The sequence below is a fragment of the Pteropus medius genome, unplaced genomic scaffold (assembly GCF_902729225.1).
Source record: "Pteropus medius unplaced genomic scaffold, Ma_sr-lr_union100, whole genome shotgun sequence".
Classification (NCBI taxonomy): domain Eukaryota; kingdom Metazoa; phylum Chordata; class Mammalia; order Chiroptera; family Pteropodidae; genus Pteropus; species Pteropus medius.
This window is the reverse complement of record NW_024344378.1, coordinates 15,369,800-15,390,564: the sequence shown is the minus strand read 5'-3', so window position 1 is coordinate 15,390,564 and position 20,765 is coordinate 15,369,800. Positions and strand designations below refer to the sequence as shown.

General features: G+C 37.4%; 1 protein-coding gene across 1 annotated transcript in view; it reads right to left on the bottom strand.

The window, feature by feature from the left end:
- SORCS1 (sortilin related VPS10 domain containing receptor 1) overlaps positions 1-2,434 on the bottom strand; it is a 452,195-nt gene extending 449,761 nt beyond the window's left edge. Inside the window, exon 1 of the mRNA XM_039871262.1 lies at positions 1,718-2,434. Within this exon, the coding sequence (XP_039727196.1) occupies positions 1,718-2,275 (558 nt within the window). The 5' untranslated portion in view covers positions 2,276-2,434. The remainder of the gene's footprint in view (positions 1-1,717) is intronic.
- Positions 2,435-20,765: the final 18,331 nt, after the last annotated feature.

Genomic DNA, 20,765 nt, shown 5'->3' with positions numbered 1-20,765 from the left:
AAGTAGAGGTCTAATGGGTGAGTGATATTTTACAGCTTGAATTACATTAACAGCCAGAAGTATTTTGAATCTAAAGTCCTTTATTTCTTGATGCAACGAGATCTAATATATCTGATGTGTCTGAAAACTCCCTTAAAACCAGAAGCTTCGAGCTAATCACTTAAAGCCATGCAAAAGTTATTCAATTAGTTTAAAAAGATTCAGGTTCAAACTGGGTGATTAATTTTAGTGGTTATGATATGAAAGATATGATAGTTAAGGTAAAGAATGAAGGCAAGGGTCTCCAGAACTTGAATGGAAATAATTTGGCTTCAATTATTTGATTAAACCAGTGCTGAGAACAACATAGGACCACAGCCTCAGTCATGAAGCTAAATTGTAAAAAAGCCTCTGATGACACTCTCAGAAAAGAGACATCAATACAATTTATCTGTATGTACCCAAGGAATCCATAATGACAGACTATTATTTTAAAATGTTCACAACTTTCATTAAAAAGCTGACGATGAGCACAACTCACTAAAGTGGCACTTCTCTGGGAAGGTTTCTGGCAATTACATCATAACTGAAAACATTTTGAAAGGTACCATGCTGCATAGACGATGCTTATTACAAATACTACAATCTCGACAACCTGATGGAAGCCGAAACTTTGATTTATTTCTTTTCATTTTACCCATCCTTGGTTTTTATGTTCTTCTTGCCTGCTTAATGGCAGCCTAGAGAAGTTTCCACACTTTTAAATCCTCTTCAGTCATTACCATCAAAAGCTAGCTCTTTACTATTTCAGCTCATTGAAGTTTCCAGGTGCAGTTTTAACTGGAACAGCTACCTCAGATGCCAGACATGCAGGCTTCTCCAAAAATCTAAAACCTTCCCTGACGTGGCCGAAGCTCATGGACTTGCAGCCACTCTCCCCAGTGTTGCCTCCTGGAATCCAGCAACCCCTGGCCTTCTTCATAAAGAAGGCTAAATCTTTATGTGTGCTCTTCACTAGAGTAGGTCAGGCAATGGGAGAGAACAGGGGGTTGTTGTCACTGCAATATATCTGATCTTCCTGGGACTGATCATACCAGAGAACAACCACTCATTCACAGGCTGGAAAACCCCAGCTCTCAAAACACACTGGCTGCTGCTGTTAGAAGATGCTGGAGAGTTCCCGTCCTGAAACTTGCATCCACTTGGTCCCCAGAAACAGAGAAGACATTAAGGGCACCTTATCATCCACAGCATGTCTCTTCCCTTGTGGGGAAGAGGGAGCTAGGAGATCTGCATAAAAATAAAATAAAAATCCTCAAAGTCTTATTGATCTTACTTGTGCTCAACCATAAGTCTATCAAGTAAAGGGGAAGTCACTTGAGGGAATGTCAGTCTGCCTGGAAATTTAACCCTTTCACCTCCACATTCAGAATACTTTAACCCTCCTCCGTTTGCCTGATCTTCAGATCCATATTACACCAAAGAGACCAAAGAAGCAGGAGACAGGGATTTGCCTGCCCTGCTTAAACCTTTGTTTGGGGTTTGGAGAGGACACTGATGGTTTTGGTGGGAATGGGCTGGGGGGTGGTCTCGTAGTAGGTGAGCAGGGTAAGACTTTAGTTTGCAGCATCTTTCCAGTCCGGAAACTCCATTTCCCCAAATTCTCCATCAGATCACACAGCTGACTTTAACCCTTCCCATCTTTCACCCCCTTTGCCCTCAGTGCCATTCTACTCACGCTGCTGTTGTGGCCAGACCAGTGGACCATAGCTTGGTTGTGTGCCGAGTCTCCTGTCAGAGCGAACGTGGTGCTGGTCAGTTTCAGCTCCTCCATCCGGAAGCGAGTGGCTTTGTCCGGGTCCCTCTCCAGAGTCCCAGGCTCCTGCAGCCCTCCGTCCCTTAGCACTCCCCGGGGGCTTCTACTCGCGCCCTCGCCTTGTTCTGCCTTCTCCTGATCTGCTCCGCTCCGTCTCCTCCGGCCAGAGCGTGGAGCAACCGCCACCGACGACCTGGTGTCCGAGGCCCGCTCCAGGGACAGCGCTCGGTCTCCGGGGGCCACTGCGAACAGAGGGCGCCCGAGAAGGGGCAGGGGCGTGGCAGGAGCCCTGCCTCGAGGTCCCTGGTGAAAAAAGCCCCCCGGCGTCGAAGCCCAGCGTGGGGCCGAACTGGGGTGCAGCTGGGGGCTGCAAGAGCCGCCACCACAGGCGCCCGGGGCGCAGAGGACCAAGAGCCCTGCGCCGGCGAGGAGCGCGCTCAGCCCGGCCGGGGAGCCGCGGCCGGCGCCAACTTTTCCCATTGCGGGAGCGGAGAGGAGCGAAAAGAGGGTCCCGGACCGGAGGTGGAGGTGCAGGGCTCTCCGCTGGCCGGCTGTGGGGGACAGGCGCTCAAGACCCCAACTCCATCCAAGTTGGGCCGCGCTGGGGCGGGTGGAGGCGGCTCCGGGCAGGTGGCGGCCGCTCGCCCAGGCTGGTGCCGAGCGCGGGTTCGGACGGAGCGAGCCGCCGCCACGCGGGGGTGGAGCTGAACTGAAGTCACAGGCGGAGCGGGCGCTGGCGCGCTGGCAGGCGACGCGGGAGGGAGGGCGGGCGCTGCCGGGGCTCCGGGCGCCGCGTCCCGTTCGCGAGCTGCGCCGTGCGCGGGTGGCTGCGGGGACTAGATGCGCGGGTGGCTGCGGGGACTGGATGCGCCGCCGACCCTCCCCTTGGGCTCGCCCGCGCTGCGGGCGCTCGCTCCTCGCCGCCTCCCGCTCTGCGCCCCCGCGGCCGCCTGCCGGGCTCCGCTCTGAGCCCGCGCGCGCCTCCCGTGGGGGCGGCCAGCCGGGAGCTGGCGGAGTGGTCACTGTGTTGGGGACTTAATATTCCTGTTTTATTGTTTCTAACAGTCTCTGTTGCTGTTTTCTCTGCCCCAGTTCTCTACGGTTATTTTCAGTTGAGAAAATAGAGATGGTCAGGCTCCTGCTTTTTCCCTTCTTAGTCTCGGTGAGTTGGCACCTTGACCTTGCCTTGAGCAGAATCTGTGTCCTGGCCTGCGGGGGAGATCCCGGAAAGGCAACAGCAGTGAGTGATGTCATTAAATGATCGTGAGGTGGGGTGGGGGGGTGGGGTGGTGGTTTCCATTAATTATCAAGTTTGGGTTCCTTTCCTGACCTCCTAAAGCACTCACTGTAATCAAACCCAATCTTCCTGCATTTTGTGGGCATATATCTTGGCTTTCCTAAGAGATTGCAAACTTGATGAGGACAGGAGGACCAAATTGTGAGCAACTTGGAAGTGACCAGTTTATTTTGTTTGCCATTTTATCTTCAGTGCTTGACATAGTGCCCTGCATGGTAAGACATATCTCAGTCATTAAGCCGATAAATATTTATTACAAGTCTATTATATAAATAAATACAGTAGAGGAGGCACGGTGCTCTATTTATCTGTGTCATTTGTGCCTAGCCCAGAGTTACTAACAAGTGCCTTAAGATTCTTGTTAGCAAACTTCAAGTCTGGGCTGGATGTTCTGCCACTAGTTTGCCGTGGGACCTCAGACAGGTAGCAATCTTTCAGTTTCCTACTCTTTAAGTGGTTCCATTAGATGACCTTTAAAATCCTTTCCATTCCTAAAATTCTGTAATTGTGTGATTATAATGTCTGCCCAGCCCAGCTCCCCTGCTACTGTTCAAAAGTTCAGATGAAGATTTATAGTAGGCGAATGGGCTTTGAAAATTACAAAGAATGTCTCAAAATCCAAGCCTTTTTCAAATAGAAAGTTTGCTTCTAAGGGTTGAAATATCTCACATTCTTTGTAGTCTTCATGTGCCTAATAACACTTCCCTGTCAAAAGGTAACTATTATTCAATGAATATTTACTGATTGAATAAATGAACCCCACAGCAAAATAGTACAATTTTTTCAGTTTCTAATTACATTTTTGTCCATTTCACACTTGCAAAAGTAACCTTACTGAAAAATCTGAATGCCGATTTGCAATGGGGCCAACTTGAAAGTAACTGAGTGATAATTATTCTTCAAATAATGATACCCTCTTTTAGATGCCATCCAAGACGAATATCTCTTGTATCAATCCAAGTGTGTTGTGTCACAAAAAAATCGATTTAAATTGTTGTTCTTACGATCAATCCAAGAAATGTGCCAATGCAAGGAGGGCAGGCTTCTCAGTCATTAAATGTGTGTACTTAAAAGGACAAAAGAGTGTCCTCTTTGTTATTAAAGGAGACAGAAACTGTTCTTCCAAAAGCACCTGTACTACCCCAGCCGGAATCCTCCTATAAAAGGAACACTGTCCAGCAGGTCGTGGTTTTTAGATGGGTAGAGAGGAAAGGTCCTACCTCCTCCCCAAATTGCAAGTGCTCTTTGCCAAAGCCCAAGACAGCTATTTTCTTCTCTTCAGAAAGGTTTTCAGAGCTTTTGCAGGATCGTTTGCTTAATGCCTTCTTTCTATGCCCTGCTAACCTCCTTTTCGGTCTGGATAAGTGGGTGAGAATTCCCTTAAGAGAGGAAAACCAGATTCAAGAGTCAAAACTTAAATAAAGTCCTACCCAAATAAAGGACTGGAAAAAGTAAAATGGAAAAAAATAATAAATTAGTGGGTTCAAATGTTCTGGTCTTAATCTGTTATTGTCCTAGCAAAATTTAGATTGTTTTGGTTTCAAAATGAAGTTCTTCCTGAAGAATTGGCACAAGTTGAGCTGAATTTTCCTCCCCAAAGAATTTGAAACTCTCATCTTTTAAAACACACCTATTACAATGATCCCTTTAAAATGAAAGCATCTGTGGCCCATTTGCTGAGAATGCATAGAGGGCAAGCACTTGTTTCCGGCCCGATTTTAATTATTCATTTGAGAAAAAAGTTACACAGATATGGATGAAATTGCCTCCAAGTATTGTTGTGTTGGGTTTTTTAACATAATATTTCTGTTTTATTCTTTATATGTCTGATCCTCGTTGACTGATGTTAACAAGCAGAAAGGGAAAGTACCAGAAATTCCCTGACCCATCTTCTTTTTCCAGAAGACTTCAAGAAATAGGCTAATCATGGGGAAAGTGGGCTGGTCTGTTTCTAGGTATTTTCATTCCAACAATCCACTAAGCAACCCAACAGATTTTACTAATATAATATATTAAGAATGAGTCATTTATTAGGAAAATAGTAGCTGTCAAAGGCCAGTAGAGAGTATAGATCTGTAATTCCAATAACGAGTCTTTACATTGTACATTTGAAAAATATGCCACCCCCTTAACCTAGTTACCATCCTTTCTCACCTGGACTAGCACAACAGCCTCCTAACGGTCTCCCCTTACCCGACAATTGCTCTGTTCCATCTTATCTCTACCATTGTCACCACCAAAGTGGAATACAAGTAAGTCTCCAAATGGTACCACAAGGTAAGTCATTGTGTACCAGAAGAAAGTAATGGCCCTATTAATATTTAATTACTGATATATATATATATATAAAAAATGTTGTGTGTGTGGAGTGAGAGAGAATATCGTATCTCTGAGCACTTGGAGCCACATGCTGATTTGTGTGCATGATCAATAAAGTTCAGATGCCTTGCTCTACAAAAGCAGTCTTTCAACAGTATGAGAAATATCATTTCTTGCCACTATTGAAAACCCTTCACTGACCTATCATTGCAGACAGAATAAAATCCACACTCTTTACCATGGACAATCAGACCTGCAGGAGCTGGCCCTGGCTATTCCTTGATCACATGTGCAGCACTCTCTCCTTACCCAGATACTCCACCCACTCTGAGCAATCCCTTCCTCTAATGTGCCAAGTGTTTTCCAACTCATGACCTTTGCCTTGCTGTTCCATTTTCCTGGAATGCCCACCAGCACCCCCAGTTCTCATAGCTGACCATTTTTCTTTGAGATCTTGATTTTAAATATACTTCTTTATACTTGCCCTGACTCCTTACCCAAGAAGAAATTCCTTTTATGTTTTGTATTAGTTACTTCTTAGCATATATTACAGCCTTCAGTTATTTTATTTGAATGTTTTTTCTCTAATACTTCCAAAAAACTGCATGGGTAAAGGGTAAGGACTAAGTCTCCCTTATTCATCTGTTCTTTCTCCCCTGCCTCCTTCATTGCCTGGCTCATTGTATATGCTCAGTAATGGCTGAGCAACACAGGTGTAGCAACCCTACCTGCTTAACTTCTAGTAGTTAACACTCTGTAAATCAGACCTGTACTTATGTCAGGGACCAAGCTAAGGATGTACATATATCAGCTCATTCATTTTTTTTTTATTTTTATAAAATTTATCTCAGCTGAAACTATTATTGTATCATATAGTACCCCTTTACAGATCATGTTAACTACCCAGTGTCACAGCAATTTAGTATAAAAAGTATGGCTTCGATCTAAGCATCTTATTCCTAATATATTTTCGACTCGTGTAATACTATAACTACTCCAAATCCAACTAATAGCAGATAACGTTTATTGATGATTTACTGTGTGCCAGGCAGTATAATTAGAATCATTTGCAGTAACGTTGAGCAAGCGATTTTGGAAACAAATAAGCAAGTTTTTTCTTTAGGCTGAAGGGAAAATTTGTATTCTTCAATTTATATTTGCTTCTATTTGGTGGAGGGGGGTGCGTAATGCTAAAGATAGTGATGTATTTACTATTCGCACATAATCCTACTGAAAGAACTACAGTCACAGTGATTTTTCTTCTTCCCCTTTTCCTTGTTCTCTCCATATTTGATGGATACATTGGCCTTGGCTGCACTAAATCACATTATATGTTTTATCATCAGAACAATGTCTTTTAATAGCTCTGAAAATATTTGACTCCCTTGCCATTCCATTGAGACAAGGAGTCTTGCATTTCATATCAATTTAATGAACCACAGAAAGAAAACCGGGGAGTATAATATGCATACTCATCTCATTGGCTGCTAAGGAGGTAGATGGGATTTTTTTTAAACTTTCTTTAAAAATATTTTCAGTTAAAACAAATGCCAGCCTAGGTCTGAATCCAGTCATTGTATCTCTTCTCATACGCCCAATCTACATGGCTTTAACAGAAGGGCTTATACCCTCTTATCTATAAAAATAAGTCTAAGATTATCTCCCTGACTCATAAGTATGTTATAAAAGTTAGTTCAACTTTGTGCACCTCTTAGAGATAACAACACTATATCGTATTTAAGAAACTCCTATTATTTCAGACCTCTAAATAGTTTTTGTTTTTTGTGTTTTTTCCTCCTAGTTTAATAAATCTTGCAGCAGCTCCAAAAGATAGGTAGGGGGCAGATTTTGCCTGCATCTTACAGAATAAAAAAGAAATTTATCCAAGGTCGTAGAGTTATAGAAAAAAACTTAGAATTGAATTTTATTATCCTTTTTCTTTCCATTTAGCACACATTCACTCCCAATTTATATATACATGAATTAAAATTCCACATTATTTTTGTTCGATTGTTATGCATTGCTTACGCAATTACTTCGGGTTTCAAAAAATAGTTTATATAATTAAATAGGAAGAGAAAAGCATGAAATAATATCACTGTCATTGAGTGAACTCATATATGCATCTATTTTTTCCATTTAAATCGTCATACTTAATGTGTAAAAATAAAATGTGCACTATGACTGAGTTTATTTAGAGAGGTATTATTAGATTTTAAAAATACACCTTTACCAAAAAGTCTTAGAATGTATTTTAAAACCTCATTATTGTCTTAAAATGATCTAGAAACTATAAATAGTCACTTCTGTCATCTCTCTCCTGTCCTCCACTTGTCTGTTAGTCCAACATAAAAAGGCTTGTAGGTAGTAAATCACAAAACCAACTTCACAATACTCTCTCAACTCCAGTCTCCTCGAAAGTACAAATAGGAAGAAACAAACTCTGGGAGCTACATTTCACTTCTGTTTCTTTGGGAAACCTGACCAGAGGAGGGAAGACGAGAAACAGAAAGCTAGCCCCCAAATTTTTTGAGGGCCTCTAAGATGACAACCAAAAGCTCCCATGTGACAAGAAGTCTTTGGTTATTTTTGTCTCTTCCAAATAACTAATCCAAAAATGAATGAGGTTAACACTGAAGCCAAATCCAGTAGATTTCTAAGATATAATATTTCAGCCGAATACGACTTTATGAAATGTACAGTAGCATTGAGAAATAAGATCCTGGGGACTTCTCTCTCAGAGCACAAGAGTAACTTGCAAAGAAAAAGAGGAAACAAATCAAAGAATAAGGAGCACAGTTGGACAGATATTAACTGCTTTGGCTGCTTTGGCTGCTTTTCATTTCTCTGTTTGATCTGGACAAAGAATAGATACACTCCAGCCTCCCAAGTGTCCAGATATTCCTGATAGTATGCTAATCTCTGGTAAGGACACAGAAGTACACTGAGAAGGAAGGGAAGAGAAAAGATCAAAGCCCAAAGTTTTATTGTGTCTATCTGCCTGTGGTGCTTGGAGGCAGTCCAGTGTGGGGCTTAAAATCCTAAACTTTGAAGCCAAAATCCTAGTTTTAAATCCTATGTATGCCACTCACTAGCTGTACTGTTTCGCTTGACTTTCTGAATCTCTGTCGCCTAATAAGTAAAATGGAAGTTACCTCACCTTCTTCATGTGAGGCCATTCTACATGGCACAGGGCAAATGCCGCATTCATGTGGGCTGCTGTTAAAGCTATTTCACACATCAAACACCAATTTCAGTTTGACAGTGTTCTCCAACATGTTTCTTTAGATAAAGACAAGAAGTTAAAATCTACTCAATTTAAAAAATAAATAAATTTATTTCCTGCTGGAGACAAAACAAAATCTAAAGACTATCACACTCCATAAGATATAATAAGAGGAATAGAGGACAGGGGTTGAAACTCAGTTTTGCATTGTAAATAAATTTAAAAAATTACTGCCTTCTTAGTTCTTGCCAAGCCAGTCTCCCATTACACAAAGAATCCTTATTTGAGCTTCACAAGCTTCTAGGAGGTAACAATAGATTGAGACTGAACTTTTGAATATGTACTTGAATGATTTTTTGCAGCTTGAAAAATTAACTTTAGAAAATGTCAGAAGGAATCCCTTATACGTCATCGCATAAATACATGCAGTTTATCATGTAGAGATATTATGGAGTCTGACAGAAATAAGACATAAATAAACTTAGATGAATGCTTAGATGTAGACCCGTGATTGTTTTCCATGAAAAACTGTTATAATGAAATGCTCAACTCCCTTTACCTGCTCAGGTACCATCATCAGGTGCGACTGTTTGAGTCACATTGTGGACTGAGGCCTATTTTGTAAAGTCATCTGTGGTTCTAGCAGCGATCCAATGAGTTCCTATCTAAGAACACAACTGGTTCATTGTTAACTGGTGCTGCATGCATGATATCCAAAGTCAATAACCAGTATCTCTTTTCTATTTTTCTTGGCACCCTGTTATCTATTCTGACAATGTACTTTCATTATTATAATCATCTGTCCTACTTATCTATCTTGCCCATTAGACTGTGAACTCCTATAGGTTAGGGGTCCTGTAGATCTTATATATTCCTCCCTTAACCCTAGTATCTAATCCAATGTAGGCACAGAATAAACAGTCAGTGTTTGTTGAATGAATGAATGACAAAGCGGATGTTCTCATATCTTTGATAGCCTTTCTTAATACCATAAGATAATCATCACTAGGATGAATCACAGACAGACACCCACCACAAGTGTCACATAAAGCTATTGCTATTAGCCACAGCTCATTTGAAGAGAACCCTGGCCAATAATAGGACAATGTTTTTTAGCATTTAAAAATATTTTTAAAACTCATTTAGAAATTTAACCTACATCCATAAAACTGTCTAAATATCAGCTATATTTCTCAGAGATTTTTATCTTTACACACACACACACACACACACACACACACATATGAAGACAGAAATCTTTTCCAGCTTCCAAAGCCTTCTTGTAGTCTGCCAGTCAACAGCACCTATATGTGTGTGTGTATGTATGTATGTGTGTGTGTATGTATGTATGTATGTATGTATATATATATATATATATATATATGTCCCAAAGGAATGCCTATTCTGGCTTCTATAAGCATAAATTAATTTTGATCTTCTTGAACATATTTAATAGAATCAAACAGTATATAGTCTTGTGTATAGCTCTTATCATTCAATATTTCTGAGATTTATTATGCATGTATAGTGTAATAGTGATGGATGCATTTTATTGCTGTTTTATTTATTGATCCATTTTATTCCATAGTATGAACATACAGCATTTATTTATTTATTCTACTGTTGGTAGATATTTAGATAGCTTCCACTTTTGGGCCATTATGAATATAACTGCTATGAGCATCATCGTACATGCCATTTGGTAGACATAAGCACTCATTTTCTGGGATATACTGTTGGGCTTGGAATTACTGAGTCCTAAGAAAAGCACGTGTTAACTTTTATTGTGTGGTGCCAGTTTTTCAAAGTGTTTGTTCCAAATAGCAACAGTTGAGAGTTCTAGTTATTCCACATCTTCACCAATATGCAATTTTTTTTAAAAATTTTAGTCATTCTGCTGAAAGTGTAGAGATATCCTATAGTTGTTTAATTTGCCTTTTCCTGAAGAATAATGATGCTGAGTACTTTTTAAAGTATTCATTTGCCATCCGTATATCCTATTTTCTGAAACATGTGTTCCAGGTTTTTAAAATATTAGGTCCTTTTCATATTGACTTGTAGGAGTTCTTTATATAGTCTAAATACAAATGCTTTTCCATATGTAATTTATAAACAATAATAATAATATATATATAATATCCCAGTCTGTACTTTGCTTTTTCTATATGCTATTTTTGATGAACATAAGTTCTTAATATTTATGTAATCTACTTTATCAATTACTTCAAAACACTTCTTTATGGCTAATGCTTTTTATTTTCAGTTTAAAACATATTTTCTTACCCCACACTGATGAATGTATTCTTCTATATTTTTTGTATTGTTTACTTATATTTGTGTTTATAATTTATCTGTAATTAATTTTTGTGTATGGTATGAGGTAAGGGTAAAGTTCATATTGTTTCATTCGGATACCAATTAACCTAGCAGCATTAATTAAAAAGACCATCCTTTTCTCATTTCACTGCTGTGACACAGTTATTGTAAATTAGGTGACTATGTATGTGTGTCTGTTTCTGAATTTTCTATTCTGCTCGATTGCTCGGTTTTTCAAACCTGTGCTAATGAAACACTTCTTAGTTACTGTAGCTTTATAAGAGATCTTGATATCTGGTGTAAAGTCCCCTACTTAATTCTTTCAGATTGTTTTAGAATTACCTTGTTAATGTTGAAAAAAATGCTGCTCTTTTTAATGGAATTGTATAGTATCCGTAGATCAAGTAGGGAGAAAGTAACTTCTTAAAAATAATGAGTCTTCCAATCTATGAACATATCATGTTCTTTATTTATTTAGATCTTCTTTGAGTTCTCTCAGCAACATTTACTAGTTTTCAGTGTAAAACCCTTGCCCATCATTCGATATATTTATTCCCAGGTATTGGAGGTATTTGGTGGCACTGTAACTATTATCTCTATCTTAATTTTCAATTAATTTTTGCTAGTATATTGAAACAAAATTCTCACATTAATTTTGTAACTAGTGAACATGTTAATTTTACTTATTCTAATATTTTTTGGATTCTTTTAGAATTTCTATGCGCCTGAAGATATCATGTTCAAATTAAATTTCTCTTCCTTTCTTTCAAATATTTCTACCATACACTTTATTGCTTTGGCTAGAAGACAACGCAGTGTTGAATAGAAATGGTGGCAGTGGGCATACCTTATATGATGGCATTGGCTCAGAAAACCAGGCAGAAGGATTTCATTATTTCACTATGAAGTATGTTGTTTACTAAGTATTTTTTTATTTTTCTTTTGCAAATGACGCTATGACATTAAATAATTTTCTTTTATTCTTAGTTTGCTGACATGTAAAAAACCAGAATAAGTTTTCAATTTTATTACGTACTTTTTCTACATCTTTTGAAATGGCCACATATTTTCCTCTTTTGTTCTGTTATTTTAAATTGATTATGGAATGTTAAGCTAATCTTGCATTCCTAGAACAAATTCCACTTGAACATAATCTATTATCCTGTTTTATTGGTGAATTCAATTTGCTTATAATTTGTTTAGAATTTTTACCACTATCATCAGAAGATATCTTGTCCTTTAATTTTCCTTTTTTGTATTGCCATTGCTAGATTTTAGAATCATGGTTATGTTGGCTTCATAAAACAAATTGATGTGTTTTTACTTTCTCTATATTCTGGGGAAATTTGTGTAAGATTGGCATTATTATTTCCCTACGTATTTTGAGAAAATAACCATTGAAGTGATCTGGATCTGGAGTTTACTTTATGGGGAAATTTTATTTATAATATATATTTAGATTTAAATATACATACATATTTAGATTTTTTTTGCATTCATTTTGATACATTGTACTTTTCAAATAATTTATATACTTAATCTGAATTTTTCAAATCTCCATAAATTTATTTCTATTCTCTTCCTATACTACTCTTATTGTTTTGCTGTTAGATTTATATTAATGTCCTCCTTTTCATTCCTGACATTGTTAATTTTGTTTTCTTTCATTTGTATTGATCAATCTTACTAGAAGTTTATCAATTTTATGAATCGTTAAAAACAACTTTTAGCTATACCAATTTATATCTATATATATATTTTTTTTTTTCCTTTTTCTACCTTGGACTTAATTTGCTATTATTTTTTCTCCTTTTCAAGATGTAGATTATTTTTTTCAGCCTTTTTATACACACACACACACACACACACACACCCCTGAAACTTTATATTTGCTCTCTAATCCCTGCTTTAGCTGCATCCCACAAGTTTTGATATGCCCCATTCATTAACACTTAGTTTAAAATGTGTTCTAATTTTTATCGTAATTTATTATTTGATTAATGAACTATTAATAAGTATAATCTAAAATTTTCAAGTATTTGTGATTCTCTCATTAGCTTTTTTTTTAAATTTCTAGTGTGCTTCCATTATGATCAGAAAAAAAATACTGTATATGATTTGAATTATTTCAGATTTGTCAAAACTTGCTTAATGGTCTATCCTCCGATAATAATGCAAATATTTCAAGCACAGTTGAAGAAATGTATTCTACAATATTTTTATTTGGTGTTCTGTATATTTTGGTTAATTAGGTCAAGTTTGTTAATCGTATTTGTCAAATATTCCATGATCCTAGTGATATCCTTTTTTCTGCTTAATTTTTACTTACTAAGAGAGTTGTGCCAAAATTTCCAACTATGTTTGTATATTTCTCCTTGATATTTTTTCTATTTGTTTAATATATTTTCAATATGTTATTAACATCAAATATATTTAGAATTGTCATGTATTCCTTTAAAATCCATCATTTTGTAATTTTTAAATGTTCCTCTCAGTCTCTACAATTATTGCTTGCCTTAAAATTGACTCTGTATGCTATTAATATAGCTATGCCTGTTTTTTAAAAATAATGTTGGACTGTATTTATTTTTTATCATTTCTCCTTCGATCTTCTTTATAACTTGTCTGTCTTGTATGCAACATAGTTATCTTTCTGCCTGTCACTATTATTATTTGTCTTTTTAAAATAATCTTTTTATTTTGAGATAATTGTAGATTCACGGCAGTTATAAGAAATAGTTCAGAGAGGTTCCATGTACTGTTTGCCCATTTTCCCCAAGGGTGACATCTTACAGTATTACAGTATAATAGCACAAGCAGGATATTGACATTGATAAGTTCAAGATACAGAACATTTTCATCACCATAAAGATCCTTCATGTTGCCTTGTATAGCCACACCCTTTCTCTTCCACCCCAAACCCCTGACAACCCCTAATTTGTTCTCCATTTCTAAAATTTTGTCATTTCAAGAATGTTATGTAAGTGGAAATATACAGCATGCAACCTCTTGGGACTGGCTTATTCACTCAACATAGTTCTCTTAAAATTCATTAAAGCTGTGAGTATTAGGAGTTTATTCATTTTTATGGCTGAGTGTTTCATTGTATGGATGTACCACAATTTGTACAACCATTTCCTTATTGAAAGGCTTAGGATTGTTTCCAGGTTGAGCTATAATAAATAAAGCTGTTATAGCATTCATGTGTAGATTTTTGCATGAATGTGAGTTTTCATTTCTCTGAAGTAAATATCCCTGAGTATGATTTCTGGATCATATATGTGGTAGTTGAAAATCTATTTTAACGAAACCTGCCAAACAGTTTTCCAAAGTGTCTATACCATTTTACATTCTCACCAGCAATATAATCTAGTTTCTCCACATACTTGTCAGAGTTCATTATTGTCATTATTTTTAATTTGGGCCATTCTGATAAGTGTGTAGTGATATCATGCTGTTGTTTAGTTTGCATTTACCTAATGGTTAATGACATTAAACATTTTTTAAAAATCAGTACTTCTTCAGTGAAATGTCTCTTCATATGTCTTGCTCATATTCCATTTGGTTAGCTGGATTTTTTTTTTTTTTTTTACTATTGAGTTTCGAGAATTCTTTATATATTTTAGACACTAGTTGTTTTTTCAGATAAACGGTTCGTATATACTTCCCCCGACTCGGTAGCTTGTCTTTTCACCCTCTTAATAGGGCCTTTCACAGAAAAAAAAGTTTAATTTTGTGGATGTACAATTGATCAGTTTTTCCTGTAATGGATTGTGTCAAGACTAAGAATTGTTTCTTAGCCCTAAATTTCTAAAAATTCTTCTATTTTCTTAAGTATTACAGTTTTATACTTTACATTTAAGTTCATGATCTATTTTGAGTTAAATTTTGTAGAAGGTGTCAGACTTAGGTCTACTTTATTTATTTATTTATTTTTTTATTTACTTATTTATTTATTTTTATGAATATTTAATTGCTCTAGCATCACAGTTGAAAAGACTGTCTTTCCTCCACTGAATTGCTTTTGCACTTCTGTCAAAGGTTAGTTGTGCATATTATTTTTCAGTTCCTGACCTCTGTTCTGTTTCTTTGACCTGTATACCTAGTCCTCCATCAATGGCACACAGTCTTTATTATTACACCTATATATATCTTGAATTTTGGTAGATTGGTTTCCCCCCACTCCTTCCTTCCTTCCTTCCTTCCTTCCTTCCTTCCTTCCTTCCTTCCTTCCTTCCTTCCTTCCTTCCTCCCTTCCTTTCTTTTTACTCTGTCGATGCGATGGATTACATTTTTAAAAATTGCATGATCAGCTCTTCGGTCTCCACCACAGAAGCGACATGACAAAGGTAACGTCATCTTTCGGAAAGCGTCACAATAAGACACACGATATGCCGCTGCTGTGTCTCTAAAATCCACCACCTTCAGAAGTCTACCTGTGGCAAATGTGGCTACCTTTCCAAGTGGAAGAGAAAGTATTACTGGAGTGCCAAGGCTGAAAGACAAAATACCACCAGGGCTGGGCATCAAGGCATCTAAAAATTGTATACCACAGATTTAGGCATGGATTCTGTGAAGGAACAACACCCCCTAAACACAATACTCCCCCCCCAAACCCAAGGGGGTAGCTTTTGTAGCATCCAGTTCATCTTAAGGATTTCAACGATTAGTAATGCCATAAATGTTTTGGTTTAAAAAAAGATAACATCAATAGATGCAGAAAGAGATTTGACGAAATCCAGTGCCCATCCATGATAAAAGTTCTCACAGAACGAAGAATAAAAGGAAACTTTCTCAACTCAACAAAGTCTATCAACAGTTGAATGGTCCTTAATCGTGAGAAATTTGAAGCTTTCCCACTAAGGTCAGGCAGGTACAAGGCAAGGATGTCCCTCTCATCACTCTTTTTCAATGTACTGGAACAAAAATGACATGGTGACATATAGAAAATCTGAAAGTATCGACAAAAAACTCTTGAAACTAATAAGCAGCTGTGGAAAGTTGGATGATACAAAGTTAATATACAGAAGGCAAGGACTTTCCTATATACTAACAATGAACAAGTGGAACTGGAAATGTAAAACACAATACCGTTGGCATTAGCATCCTCCCCAGATGAAACCTCTTTGGGGTTTGCTCAATTCTTAAATCTGTAAGAATGTCTTTTTGCCAAATTTGGAAAGTTTCGCCCATTATTTCTTTGAGAATCTTTTCAATCCTTCCTTCTTTCTCCTCCCTTTTTGGGATTCCAATGACACAAATGTTAGGCCTTTTGTTATATCCCCACAGGTCCCTGAATTTCGTCTTTATTTATTTCTTTCTTTTTTACTTTTTTCTCTTTTTGTTTAGATTGTCAATTTTAATTGCTTTCTCTTCTTGTTTACTGATTTTTTCTTCTATCCTCTCCATTCTTCTCTTAAGCTCATTCCCTAAGTTTTTCATTTGAGTTATTGTATTTTTCAGTTCTAAAATTTTCATTTGGTTCTTCTTTGTATTTTCCATTTCCTTCTGTGCCTTTTTATTTATCTGTCGAGATTTTCTATTTTAACCTTTGTTTCAGGTGTGTTCATAATTGTTCATTGGGTATTTTTTAATGGGTGCTTTAAAATTGTTGCCAGATAGTTCTAACATTTCTGTCATCTTGGTGTCTCCATCTATTGTCTTTTTTCATTCAGATTGAGATCTTTCTGGTTCTTGGTATGATGAAAGTTTTATTGAAATCTGGGCATCTGTGGTATTATATTATGAGATTCTGGTTCTTATTTCAATCTATGGTTTAGCTGCTTCTTCCCAACAGGAAAAGGGGGATTTCTGTCTCATTACTGCCAGATGGGAGAATTCCAGGTTTCGTTCTCAATCTCTTTCACACTTATAGGGTGTCTTCTTTGTTATTGGTGGGTTGAGTGGAAATCCTGGCTTTCCACTATGCCAGTGCTGATCCCTTCCCGACTGGGACTGTCGAAGTTCCCAGCCTCCAATGACACCTGAGTGAGGACAGCCTGTCACTACTGGATAGTGGTCAAAGTCCTAACTCTCCATTAGACATTCTCTACATGACCTCAGAAGGCAGAGGGAGGGACTCCTCATTATTTCTAGTAGAGGAAGTCCAGGCTCCATATATGGTCTTCACTGCTGCGGGAGAAGTGCCTCATTACTGCCTGATAAAATGAAAATCTTGGCTCCCTCCTCTGTCTTCTCTACCATCTCTGTGGTCAGTGGGGGAGCTGGGTACATACAACTCATTACAACCAGGCAAGAGTGGAAGTCTAGGTCCCCACCTGGCCTTTGCTGACCTGGGTGGGGGTGGGGCTACAATTATTTTTTTCCTGTGTAATTTGACTTGAGTGGCAGTTATTGACTAAAGGTTTTGTGTCTTGTGAGTCTGTACCTTTTCTGGTTCTTTGGCTAGAGAGAAGCTGGCTTTTATTAGGACTTTTTTTGTCTGTGCCTATTGGCATTTTTAGGTTGTCAGCTTTCCAACTGTAAATCTATGATGTATAAGATAAAAAGAAAAACCAGGGAACTCACCACCATATAATTCCTTGGGCCCCAAGGTTTCTAGTTGTTTTGCCTCCTTGTTTCTACCTTTCAGAATCATTTTATGTTCACTTAATATGTAATGCTCAGAGTTCTTAAATATATTACTGGGATGAGTAGGGAAAAGTATATCTACTCCATCTTCCTAGAAACCAAGGTCAGTCTTTTAATTTTAATCATAGAATTTAGTACTTCTATATTTTACATTGTTCGCTATTGCCATATAGTCCTGTATAAGAAATCATCCTTCAAACCATTAGCTTAAACCTAGAAATATAATAGCCTTCCTTTCTTCCTTCCTTCCTTCCTTCCTTACTTCCTTCCTTCCTTCCTTCCTTACTTCCTTCCTTCCTTCAACAAATCAGCAAAGAGACTTCTGGGAAAGGTTTCACTGTTTCTAAGATTAAAAAAGAGAGAGAAAACACAGCCCTTTTTCTTCCTCTGGACATTTTATTATGTAGACATTAAAATGAAATTGTGGCAGCTATCTTGAGGCTGAAGCCAATGCTAAGAGATGGCAGAGCAGAAATTTGGAAAGAACCTGGTTCCAGAAGATATCACAGAGTTAATGAATCAATTTGTTCTGGAATCCCTACATCTGAACTTTCTGTTGCCTTAAGCATAAGGCAGTTTCTGCTTCCTCTAGACAAAATAGATTTTATGTGTAAAACATTGTTGGCTACCTCAAAAAATTAATCTTTAATTCTTAGTCATCCATCAATGGTCGGGGTTGGGTTATCTTTAGTGAATTCAGCTGGGCCTGCCTAACAGAGGCATATTACTTGCATAAGTGCTCTGTGTGTGTTTGCCATCCACCTTGCATCAACAGGCTGTCTGAGGTACATTCTTCCATGGTGATAGCAGAATAATCAGAGAAGAAGCCCATGTGTGAAGGCATATTTCAAGTCTCTTCTATGTCTTTTATGCTATCATCTCATTAGCCTAAGCGAGTCACATGACTGGGCCCCAAATTAAGGATCTCTCTACCCTCCAGGAAATCAAATCCAGCCACACAACCAATCTAAGATCCCCAAACTTCTAATTAAGTAATGGTATCAGGCTGTGAGCTCATGATTACATGATCTCCATTTGTTCTTGATGCTATAGTTCACTCTTTTGCCAATTTTGGAGAATTGTTGGCCAATTTTTCCTCAGATGTTGCTTATTAAGCTTTCTCCTCTCAGTTCAAATTAGAAATGTGTTAAAACTGTTAAGCTCTTTTCTGTGTTTTCATCCTTTTTCTCTCTGAGCATCAATCTGCTTACATTATTCTGACATAATTTCCAATTAAACAATACTTTCTTCTTCTATTACACTTTTATTTAATTCTTAGATTCCAAATTACATTTTTTTCAGTTGTAGAATTTATAATTGACTATTTTTTATAGCCTACAGGATTCTTCTGGCATTATTCTTTTTTTTTCTCTACTTTTTAGAACATATTAATTATAATTATTCTCAAATGCCTGTCTATGTGAATCATCTGTGGGTCTGTTTCTATTCTCCCCTCTTCCTTTCCTCCCCCCACCCCATCTTTTAGTCCCATTCGAGTCTATGATTTGTACTTTTATTTGGATCCCAGACAAAATAAAAATATTTGGACGCTCTGAATAATATTATATTTAACATAATTTTATAAATATTTCTTCTAAATTATGGATGGAATATGCAAACTTTATCTGGGTGAGATTTAACTTCAGAGTTTGTTAGAACTGTTCAATGTTAGTTTTGACATTACTACTGTGACGTAGTTCTGAGGTCTAAAACAATACCAATAGAAAGAACCATTCCACCTTGATGGGCCTTGAACTTCAACTTTTGTTTCCCCATAACTATGTGGTAGTTGCAATCGCTGTAAAGCCCAGCTCTTTAATCTTTAAGCAGCAGCTACCTTCTGCTATTTTTCGGAAAGTTTAATCCTTTAATGTGAAAATCATGAATTGCTTAAAGGGAGTTTACACGTATATATATTTTTTACTCACTTTATGTGTTTCCATAATCTGCAGTATCTTCCCTTAAAGTCCTGGCTGCTTTGCCCACCTTAAACTCAAGCTTCTGTTTACTTAGTTCAATGTGACTGCTACTTTTAAAAAAACAAAAACAAAAACAAAAATTCCCCCAAGCATGAATTGACAAGTGGACTCAGGAATAAAACTTTGGGAATATGGAGCTCAACTCATTATGTGAATTGTAGCCCCCAAGTCCTCTATGCATGGTTTATTTCCAAGGCCTTTTAAATCAGCTATTTTATTTTATCGCCGAAGTTTTACGATTGCTTTCAACAGGGGGATTAGTCTGATTCAAGCACTTACACCTTGCCTATAACTAGAAGTCTAAAGTATCATAGTGCTCTTTTGTTTTTATGTGTCCACTGGACCCGTTTAAATACATCATTGGAGTTTAGTCATTGCCAACAAGAGTCTAACATTTTTCATGCTGAAGATTTATGTTTATTGACAAGATGATAAAAACTATTGTCTATCACTGTCACCTATAGCCCTTAACTTGCTTTTGAAAGAGCTAATTGGTGGAGAGAGAAGAATGAGAAAAATAAGATCATAAATTACTGGTCTGTGAACTATAGTTGTAGTTTTTCATTATTAAAGATAGTATGCCCTATGCTACTAAAAAAGATAAGCCTTTTTTCTTCAATTGGCAAATAATTTCAAAATAATTTAGATGGAGACTTACACTTTTAAAGAAAGATATTGTTTTTTCTTACTTTTAAAAACTGCAAAGAGCCAACAGAAATGCTTAACGCTTCAAGACAGTTTAGAAGTGTCTAGTGACATTTGTTCAGCAACAACTGGGAACTGTCAGAGATGTACATTCTCATACCTCACCCTGGACCTAGTAAATTAGAAACTTTGGAGGTGGAGCCCAGCCGTCCGTGCTGAACAAGCCCTATGGGTGATTCTGATTAACGGTAAAGAAGCACTGCTCACATCGGTGGTCCTGAGACCACACTTTGAGAAACATTGTCCCAGAGAAACAGTATCTAGTTTACACAGGTAATCAGTCCATGTTTATTGAACAATTGAATAAGTAGTTAGAGTGATAAAATTGATCATGCTGCTATTCAGAATCTCTCAACTTGGTAACAAAGTTTCTAACTCTAAATGTACCACTAGGATCCAAGATGATGAAAGAAAGGATTACATTTATTGAATCTGATATAAAAATTTCACACTTAAGAGATTTTCTACAACTCCAAACATTAACTCCAAAACAGTTCCAGAGCTGAGTGACCTTGCTATCCTGTTGTCCTATAGCAG